General features: G+C 34.8%; 1 protein-coding gene across 3 annotated transcripts in view; it reads left to right on the top strand.

Moving 5' to 3' along the window:
* LOC137633283 (lactosylceramide 4-alpha-galactosyltransferase-like) overlaps positions 1-11,400 on the top strand; it is a 50,927-nt gene that overhangs the window by 20,435 nt on the left and 19,092 nt on the right. For all 3 annotated transcript variants that reach the window (XM_068365496.1, XM_068365494.1, XM_068365495.1), the window contains 3 exons: positions 4,926-5,041; positions 5,778-5,895; positions 11,266-11,361. In XM_068365496.1, coding sequence (XP_068221597.1) covers positions 4,939-5,041; positions 5,778-5,895; positions 11,266-11,361 — 317 coding nt within the window. In that variant the 5' untranslated portion in view covers positions 4,926-4,938. The remainder of the gene's footprint in view (positions 1-4,925; positions 5,042-5,777; positions 5,896-11,265; positions 11,362-11,400) is intronic.

The following is an 11,400-nucleotide window of genomic DNA, read 5'->3' as shown; positions in this document are numbered from 1 at the left end:
AATGCATCTGCCCGGGCAAGTATTCGAAACTATGTTTCTAAGTCAAAACGATGCCAACATTGGTCCCTTTACAAATCGAGCCATCAAGAGAGATAGAACTTCATTCCAATTCCACTCTATATATCCCTGTCGAATTCAAGAGTCTTTTCTTAGACTTAAAATCATCCCATCCTCACCATGATAGCCGATTAGTGAGTTTACTCAACATGGTTATTTATGATGAATATTATTGTCTGGTGTTTGCCCAGTTTTCATTTCCACGCTGGTCAATGATGATTAGTAACGGTGGGAGACTGTAGTCTGATCGCTTACAACAAACCAGCCTAGTATAGGTAGCCCTAACAAGTCTGCGTTGCTGATCATGGTGATATGCAAACCCTTTCACCAAGTTAAGGTATCCCTACGCAGAAATGTTAGATTATATTGAGAAATCCCTTCTTCCGTTTAACTCTCTCTCTCCCCCCCCTCTCTCTCTCTCTCTCTCTCTCTCTCTCTCTCTCTCTCTCTCTCTCTCTCTCTCTCTCTCTCTCTCTCTCGATACTTATGTATTTTTTCTTTTTCATTGTTATGTTTAGTCTTAGCAGAGCAGCCGATTGCTAAAAATCGAAGTGTTGCTCTAGACGTGCATTTGATGATATAGTTTGTCTTATATTGATTTCTTGTTTTTTTTATATAAGTTTGTACTTGAGCCAAAAGTATAAAATGAATTATCGCCTATCTTCAAGTAGGTGACGAACAGAGCGTCACTTTCATCTTGAAATTCCAGCAACGAAGTCGTGGAACTTCTTAATGTGTCACGGTGTTTCAACCACTCTGCAATCCACCTTTCTTTTATGATGGTTTCTTCTTCATACCCGGAAATTATTATGGCGTAGAGCACAGTCTTCTCTTCACGAAAGACTCCTACCATTGTTATCGTACCATATTACACTACCACAAACACAAGATGCCAACTGATTAGTGATTACCTATAGGCCGTAACCCATCTGTCGTGCAGCTCTGCCGTTTGGACGAAGTTTCGGTCATAGTTTGCATACCTTGTGTGGTAAAGACATAGGCTGAAGACCAAGTTGGACCGTGTGGACTAGCAGTGCACCCTGCTAATAAATCTCTGCCACTCGGAAGAAGTCCGTGTCTGTCCATTTCTCATCTCTTTTTACACTGAGAAGAGGTCAATGTGTATTGGTTTAAATCTAGAGTGTAGTTTGATTATATATATATATATATATATATATATATATATATATATATATATATATATATATATATATATATATATATATATATATATATATATATATATATATATATATATATATATATATATATATATATATATATACGACATGTAATCAAGAATTATCTAGAAGACGTGGAATCAGAAAATTTTCAACAGCTAAATTCCCCCAATGGCTGTTTCCGGGTTTGAGTGAAGCACTTGAAATGTAATGGCGGAGACGTAAAAAGATTATTTGGCTTATTGTTGAATATTTATTAAATATGCAGTGTTTCCATAACAGACTCCTTGAGAAATGGAGGAAGGACTTTATAGATTTGATGAGGTGCTGTTGAATCTTGGTGCGTCGGGAAACTTGGAGTATGAATTGATTATCATTGAAAAAAGGAGATTATCAGCCTAATGACTCAAACTCGACTCAAACTATTGAGATGGGGCGGTTAACATCGGGAAGCAAAAATATTAGTTATATTAATGTTAAGTAGATTAATAAAATAAAATATATATTAAACCTAAAGGATGAAAATATTTAAATTGCGGTAAAATTCTGACAAAGAGAAGTTTAAATCTTATCTATAAAACCTGTTTCTTACAAAAAGTTAAAATTATAAAAACAGGAATATTCTCAGTCTGATAAAAGGTCAATAAAACTTTTCTCACCAAAACATAGGTTCTCTCTCTCTCTCTCTCTCTCTCTCTCTCTCTCTCTCTCTCTCTCTCTCTCTCTCTCTCTCTCTCTCTCTCTCTCTCTCAGAAACTTTACAGTCGCTAAAAATATCATTATTGTTAAAATACATTCACACTTATTACACTTGGATACTGCTTCACAAGATGTGCACATCAAAAACCCATGTGTGAGTTTTATCTGACCTATGCGTAATCTGACTTCTCTCTTCCTTTCTCTTTGCAATGACAATTCTTATAGAAAAACAACTGGCTCTAGTTCTTTTAACTTATTACTATCAGATCCATTATCATTATTATTATTATTATTATTATTATTATTATTATTATTATTATTATTATTATTATTATTATTATTATTATTATTATTACAAGCTAAGCTCTAATATCAGTTGGAAAACCAAGACACTATAAGTGTGAAGCTACTGGGGGCAGAATAATTTTTATAATATCTTCAAGTCTTATATTTCTATTATTATTTTATAAGTTTATCTGATCAGTGGCTCAAATTACTTTTATAACTAAGACCCCCAGGAGAAGGGATGCAGGTAGAATGCCGTTCTATTTCTTTCTTTCTCTGAGTGAACTTTGGTGAACATCGACCTTACAAATCTCATCTACAGAGTTAGTTAGTAAACAAAACTGGGAACAAAATTGAAGATTGGAGGGCTGTACCCATGGACTGGTTCTTCACAATTTTGCTGTGGGGTGCGGAATCCATGAGTCCTCAAATCAGGTAGGAAGGGAACTCGGACTAAGACAGATGTCCTCCAAATTAACACATACCTCCTACCTCGTCTCAGGCAGGAGTTGAGGAATTCATCCACCTTTCGGGTTGAAAGGCAAAAGGGCATCTCCAACTGGACATCTCTCCTTCTTCTTCTGGCGGTCAACTGTACTGCATTTCTTAAGGTTAAGTAAGTGCCTGTCGAGTTGGCACTGGGTGTGGGGGCCATGTCCCAAGATGGGGGAAAAGGGGGAAAATTTCACTGTGTGTGCTGGTGATGGAAAAGCGCTCTAGCTACCTCGCAAGGGTTTAAATAGCCAGTCTAAGGTGTGGCAATGTGATGTCACATTTCATGACTGTTCCGGTGTTTTATTGGTCCCCTCTTCTAACGTAATGTTGACGTCATTGATCGTGTTTGACAGCTATTTTACCCTCACCAAGAGGAAAGTAGCCACTGAACCATCACTGTACTGTAGATAAGCCCTTAAGCGAAGAAGAATTGTTTGGTAATCTCAGTGTTGTTAAGTGTATGAGGACTAGGCGAATGTAGAAAGCATATGCCAGACTATTTGGTGTACCGTGTAAGCAAAGACAAAATGAGCTCTAACTAACTAGAAAGAATGATCCAATGTAGTACTGTCTGGCAGGTCAAAGCACCCATTAACTCTCTCGCAATAGTATCTCAACAGGTGGCTGGTGCCATTTCCAGCCAACTACCTATTATTATTATTATTATTATTATTATTATTATTATTATTATTATTATTATTATTCCAAGACTATAAAATGCTTCAATTTGGTTATATAATCTTTCACGGGTAGTGTAAAAGTTTGCTTTGGTAAATTGTTTGAAGATTTAGTTGTAGAATCTATTCCATTACCCATAATCCCAAAATGGGCAGGAATCCAACATACTTCTATATCTATCCTACGGGAGTATAACCTGTCAAGGAGCTTTTTAATTTTCAATACCAATTGATTGTTATGAGTGTAACACTTTTGGGCTTTTAGGGCATTTCTTGAATCAGTATAAATCACAAACTTATGATTCGCTCGATGTTTAAAAGATTTAATAATCTCAAATACTGATATTATGGCTGATAGTTTGGAGGTAAATATGAAAGCTATACTGGGTTATGAGCCCTGACTAATTTTGTCTGAGAATACTGCAGAAAAACCAGCACCCATTGAAAATTTAAAGCCATTAGTATAGATAGTATAATATGGTCCTTTCCTCTGAATATGCTTCAAGGCAAGTTGTTTATAGTGGCTAAGAGTATGACTATATTTCTTTGATAGATAATAAAGATGAGAGCATATTTTTGTTTTCTTTAAGCTCCAGGGTGGAGGAAAGAGGTGGCTGAATAATGTCCATTTTAATGTTTGAAGATTGTAATAACCCATTTGCTCCTATTGGGAATGGTGATTCACGATTGTTTATAAATATGTCAGTGAAGTTGAATAACTTCTTTGTTGGAGAATTGGTGGATAGGATCTTCAATGCATTCTGTATGAATACAAACTCTCCATGTAGGGACAAGGGTGATTTCCCATTTTCACATAGCACTGATATATTTGGGGATGCCATAAGTCTCCACTACATAGTCTTGGATCTCGAGTATGTATTGAATCTAATGACTTCAAAACTTTAGTCTGAAACCTGAAAAGAAAACTGTAAGCTAATTAAAAGGTACGGTAAGATAATAATCACAAGCTTTGTTTGACATTTTGGGCATGGAAGATTGCTTCGGATTCTCTGGAAGAAACCCCTGATGTTAATTCAAAAAGTGGCATTTGATACAGATTCTCCATAATCATGATAATCTTGAAAGATGGCCACTTCGAAACACTCAGCAGTTTCCCTTCCTGGATATGTAGGTCTAATGCAGGTTCTAGAGCTTTCAAATATGCAGCCCGAAGACCTTTATAATAAGCTCACACTGGACGTCCAAAAGACTGCTGATATTAAGACTTTCAAGAACAAACTGAAGACTTGTTTTCTTAGTGCTTCAATAATGTGGATTTGACAATGAACACGAATACTTAGTGACATTGAACACCCAAGAATTTATACGGTAAACTGATTGACCTGGAAAACATCCCTTAAAAGAAGTAAGTACAGTAAGTATATAGATATTGAAGCACAACTTATGAACCAATTAACACGGTTGCCAATGTTTGGAAGTATAGATGAAAGCAGAAACTTCTTTTTTCAAGAACTTCAAAATCCTCGCCAAACAGCTTTTAATATTTCTAATTCTGTTCTTTTGTTTACAGTGAAGGAGAGACGATGACTGGCAGACCATGTATTAAACTTCTGGCTATTATCATTCTCGTCACTTGTCTGATCATCAGTTTATGGACAATTTCTTTAGATTACAGAATGACTCGAGGTGAGATCATCATTGCTACCAAGCAAGAGCACTAATATGTTGTACCAAATCTTATCAGACGCTAAAATCAAACTGGAAATTTCTTTTTTAGAGGCTTTTTGCGTGATTTACCCCTTTATGACTTCTTTAAATTATCTGTATTTTAAAGTGAATATATTGCAATCATCCGACGACTTCACAACAATATCATTTTACAAGCCAAAAACTCTTAAGAATATTAATAGTTTCAAAAATTATTTCGTAGAACATTAATTCTACTATAAATTATTGTTCTTCATCAATAACTATTTATGAATCAGTAAACAATTTTCAATATAAAAGAATGGTAAAACCCTATAGGATTTTAATAGATAACTAAGTAGTTTGGTCACTTAAGTAAATCATTTATTTCCTCGTAGGTTCTAAGTTTCATATCTTAATACCTGACAACAACTTGGAATCTGAATTAGAATTAAAAGTCCTTGTTGTATAGACTGAAGAATTATAGTCTTTTGAAAATGCTAAGAGAGAAACCCCGTCAGTAAAAAATAGCCTTTGAAATTGAAGGAAATAAAACCTTTCTTACTGGGAACATCTACGTCCTAAATTCTAACATTCCTTTAGTGAATGGAAAATAAAATATCATAGATGGCCATACAGTAACGTAACTTTAGAAGAGAGAAAGCTAATTTGAATTAACCCTTTTAGTGAGAATTTAAGCAATATGATTTTAAAAAATCTTCCTGAAATATTTCAGACGTCGCTCCCAGCAAGACAGTGGAGATTTTGGTGCCTTGGAAGAAACAATATTGTGCTGGAGACAGTGCATATTCCACAGGCAGTGATACTTTACAGAACCTCCCCTTGATGCAAAGGTAATGGAAATTTTGTCTTTTGGTGTAAATGGTGTTGATTAAATGAAAAATAAAGATTAAGGAAAATATTCAGAATATAGGGGCGGGGAAATTATTAAAAATATTCAGAATATAAGGGCGGGGAATTATTAATAAATCAAAAGAACAGAAAGGCTTTTTATTGGGAATTAAATTCAGAAAGAAGGTTGAATGGGCAAAAGGACCTACACCATGGTAGACTGAGGGACTTTTTAAGAAGATAAAAGGAAAATGCTCGTGGAAATGAGTATCAAGTTGCACCATTGGGTTTTAGAAAAAGTGAAATGATTTATATTATTATTATTATTATTATTATTATTATTATTATTATTATTATTATTATTATTATTATTATTATTAGTTTACCATCTTAATAGGAATAATCACGCAACAAGTCGGAAACAAGCTTTGAGTAGATACTGATGCTCAATATGTGTCATGTCAAAGGTTTTCAGATGATACTTTATGAATTGGGGACAGTAAAGGGAAACTACAAAAACAAGTGAGAAATTAAGTATTTGTATTATAGAGAAGATTACTTATTGTATAGACATGCTCACACTGGACGTCCAAAAGACTGCAGATATTAAGACTCAAGAAGAAACTGAAGCAGATTATAGAATGGACTTAAAATGATTTGGGGAAGACCTTTCCATCTTTAAATGTTTTGTGGTTCATGTTTTGATGAAGCATTGGTCATCCATAATTATTTTTATTCACTCTCTTTTCTTCTTCATTGTTTATGATTCACAACAATCAATAGAGCAGTTGTAATTGATTGCAGACTAAGGAATTGTAGAAGTAAAAAGGCGTGGATGGACCCAAAGATTAAGTGGTGGAAATTGAAAGAGGAAGAACTGAGAGTCTTGTTTAAGGAAAGAGTGCTGGAAGCAGTAAAGTTACATGAGGATGTACAAGAATGGTGGACCGAGAATAGTAAACTTATTCTAAGGATCGGTGAGGAAGTACTTGGAAAGACATCAGGAAGAAGACCCCTAAATGATAAAGAATCGTGGTGGCGGAATAATGAAGTGCAAGAACGGGTAAAAACCAAGAAAGAAGCCAAGAAGAAGGCAGATCTATCAGTATAAGAGCAGGATAAAGAAAACTATAAACAAGCTAAGAGAGATGCAAGAAGAGCAGTAGCAAAGGCAAAGGCAGAGACATTGAATGAAGTCTATAGAGAGATGGAAACACCGAAGGAGAGAAGAAAATATTACGAATTGCTAAGGCCCGAGATGCTGCATCTAAAGACCTGACACAGATAAGGTAAATAAAAGATAGCAATGGTATAGTTCTAGTAGAAGAAAATGAAATTAAAAGAAGGTGGGAAACTTATTCTGAAGGACTATTGAATGAAAACCCAAGAACGGTATTTGAAGATGGACTCCCAAATGAGACATTTACCATAGGAGTGACTAGAAGAGAAGAAGAACAAGCCGTAAAGAAGATGAAAAATAGTAAAGCTGCAGGACCGGATAATATACCAGTAGAGGTATGGGTAGTCTTGGAGAGGAAGGCATAGATATCTTGTGGGACCTGACGCAGAAGATCTTCAATCAGGAAAAGATGCCAGAGGAATGGAGAAGAAGCCTAATCATTCCCATCTATAAGGGGAAGGGAGATATCCAGAAATGTGGCAACTACAGAGGCATAAAGCCATACTATGAAAATATGGGAGAAGATCATTGAGAAAAGACTCAGAGATGACACAACAATGGGTGAGGAACAATTTGGATTCATGCCTGAAAGAGGGACTGTAGAAGCAATATTTGCCTTGATCCAGACGATAGAAAAACATCGGAAGAAACAGAAAGGATTACATGTGGTCTTTATTGAGACGGAGAAGCTATACAATCGAGTACCACGTCAGAAGCTGTGGAGATGTATGAGAGAAAAGGGAGTCCCTGAGAAATATGTAAGAATCACTCAAGATATGTATGAGAGGGCAAAAGCAAATGTTAAGAGCAGTATAGGCCTAACAGAAAGTTTCCCAGTAAATGTGGGACTACATCAGGGGTCTGCATTGAGCCCTTACCTATTTGATCTGGTCAAGGATGTAGTAACACAAGGTATTAGAGATCAGTCTCCTTGGTGTATGCTTTTTGCTGATGATGTTATACTGTGTAGCACTAGGCGAGAGGTAGTAAAAAAAAAACTGGAGGAATGGAGAAGAGAAATGGAAAATAGAGGATTGAAGATCAGCAGGAAAAAGACAGAGTATTTGAGATTGAAAAATGGCGAGAATGGGGACGTTAGTATACAAGGAGAGAGATTGAAAAGAGTTGAAAATTTCAAGTATTTAGGATCAACAGTTGCAGAGGTTGGTGATCTGGGGGCAGAAATAAACCACAGAATACAAGCAGGATGGAAGAATTGGAAAAAAGTGCGTGGAGTCCTATGCGACAGGGAAATAAGGGTTAAGTTGAAAGGTAAAGTAAACAGGACTATTGTGAGACCGGTAATGATGTATAGAGCGGAGACGTGGGCAATAAAGAAGACAGAAGAGAAGAAACTGGATGTAGCAGAGATGAGAATATTGAGAAGGATGTGTGGGGTGACAAGAAGAGATAAGATACGGAATGAGGTAATTAGGGGTACCACAGGAGTTAGAGAACTATCAGATAAGATCCAAGAAAGTAGACTGAGGTGGTATGGTCATGTCATGAGAAGAGATGAACAGTATATCGGGAGAAGAGTGGTAGAAATGGAGGTACAGGGAACGAAAAGGAGAGGGAGACCAAAGCGAAGGTGGATGGACTGTATCAAGGATGACCTTCGATCAAAGGGATTAACTGGTGATGGATGAGGTGTAGGACAGAGGTAGATGGAGAAAACTGACCAGAAACATCGACCCCACATAGAAGTGGGAAAAGATGTAGACAAAGAAGAAGAAGAAGAAGAAGAGTAGAGAGAAGGTGTAATTAAAGTAAGATAATCCATGAATGTTGTGCAGATGGTGGTGGTGAGGGGGAGGTTAGGGTAATAACTTCTTTAGGCATTTAGATGTAAAGGGTTGGTTGAACCCGTTTTCCTTTATGGATGAAGAATATGAACAATAAATCTGAACAGTGGTAAATGGTTGAAAACGTGATGACAAATCGTTTAAGCGGAATACATAATATAATAAAGGCAGGAAGGTTCAGTCAACGAACGGAAAATGATAGTTTCATGTACAGTTGAACACAGGAGTTCCTTGCACACCTCACTCACTCTGAGCAGAGTTTTTCTGTTTATAGCCCCCTCGACCACTATTGCTCAAGGGAGGGGGGTGGATGGTGGGATGCATCCTCTCCGGTCCTAAAAAGAAAGATAATATATATATATATATATATATATATATATATATATATATATATATATATATATATATATATATATATATATATATATATATATGAATTTGGGAGTGTGTTTTGTTTGAAAAAAAGGAATATATAAATGGAAGTATAAGAAGCTTATCAGCAAGTAATGATCATGGTGCTGCCACTCCTCGTATGCACTCAGAGTCAACTGATTTATGAATGAAATATGAATATCTAATCTGAGAAGAAGTGCCATGGACGAATCATTACGGGAAAAGATGGATTTGTGTGAGAAAGTGTTAAGTGAGATGCCCGTACATTTACGGGAATCAAACAAGTATAAACACCGGCTGGACCGTATCACCGTATCACCACACAATATAGAGTATTGTAAACGGTTGCTGAGATAGGGGGGGGGGGGGGGTTCGTCAGGGGATCAGTTGACAGGGGAAGGGTAAGGACCGCCTGCACTTATCCTATGAGAGAGAGAGAGAGAGAGAGAGAGAGAGAGAGAGAGATCCAAAATACACATGCTGTTCCTGTAATGAAATACTTCTAGGTTTGTATGATTTTAAAGAAACAAAATACTATCACTACTAGACTACTACTGTAGATCCAATCCAAAAATACCAGATGTAGTAGGGAAATACGAGGAGTGGCAAACCGTAATTATTACTTGGTGCGAGGCTCATGGGCTTCTTTTACTTCCATTTATATATTCATTTTCTTTGTTTCAAAAGCTAAATCCCCGTAATTCATTATATATATATATATATATATATATATATATATATATATATATATATATATATATATATATATATATATATATATATATATATATATATATATATATATATATTCAGTGAAAAACAATTACTGCGTATATTTATCCTCACCGTGAGTCCGTAGATGTCACTAATAAGACGAAAGGGCGAACACTAATCGTATCTTTTTGATTTTCCTTTTGTGGCTGTAAAACACTCACACTCAAACACACGCATGCACACGCACACACACATACACACACACACACACACACACACACACACACATATATATATATATATATATATATATATATATATATATATATATATATATATATATATATATATATATATGTATATACATAATTATATATATATATATATATATATATATATATATATATATATATATATATATATATATATATATATATATAATATATATATAATCATATGTATATATATATATATATATATATATATATATATATATATATATATATATATATATATATATATATATATATATATATATATATATATATTAATCAATGTAAGTATCAACCAAAATAGCATTTGATCCTTTTGGAAATGTATATTCAGTGGAACTTCCTTTGTGATAACTGCTCCAGGCCGGACAATAATTCGAACCTATGCCTCTTAGCCGAATCCATACCAGCTAGGACTGCTCGAGCGATCAAGAGAGATATAAGTTTATTACAAATGTACTGTACATATTCTTATCGAATTCAGACATCTCTACTTAGACTAGAAATCAAGCCATCTCCACCATCTCCACCAGCTATCAGGGTGGAGATGGGTTGATTTCAAGTCTTAGAACAGATTCCAGAATTCGACAGGAATAAGTACACTAGACTTATAATCTTACATCTCAGCTGGTATGGTTTCGGCTAAGAGGCATAGGTTCGAATTACTGTCCGGCCCGAAGCATTTATCAAGAATTAATTTCCACTGGATATACATTCTCAAAAGTAGAATACGATACTGGATGCAATTGTGGTTGATATTTACAAACACAGGCGCACACACGCATATATATATATATATATATATATATATATATATATATATATATATATATATATATATATATATATATATATATATATATGTATATATATATATATATATATATATATATATATATATATATATATATATATATATATATATATATATATATATATATATATATACATGCAATGTATGTTTTTGAATTTAATAATTAACAGAATGCTTATTGTTTTATTTGAAAGAGAAATGACTCCTAAGGTCTCATCTGAAAACATCTTCTTGATAGAATCGACTTGCAGTCCACATCCTTTATACAGAAGTTGGTGTTCTGTAGAGAGGTAAGTGGAATTCCATGAAACCCAATTTACATCCTTACT

The sequence above is a fragment of the Palaemon carinicauda genome, chromosome 42 (genome assembly GCF_036898095.1).
Source record: "Palaemon carinicauda isolate YSFRI2023 chromosome 42, ASM3689809v2, whole genome shotgun sequence".
NCBI classification, from domain to species: domain Eukaryota; kingdom Metazoa; phylum Arthropoda; class Malacostraca; order Decapoda; family Palaemonidae; genus Palaemon; species Palaemon carinicauda.
The sequence above is the reverse complement of the archived record's forward strand: the minus strand, read 5'-3'. Positions and strand labels throughout refer to the sequence as shown.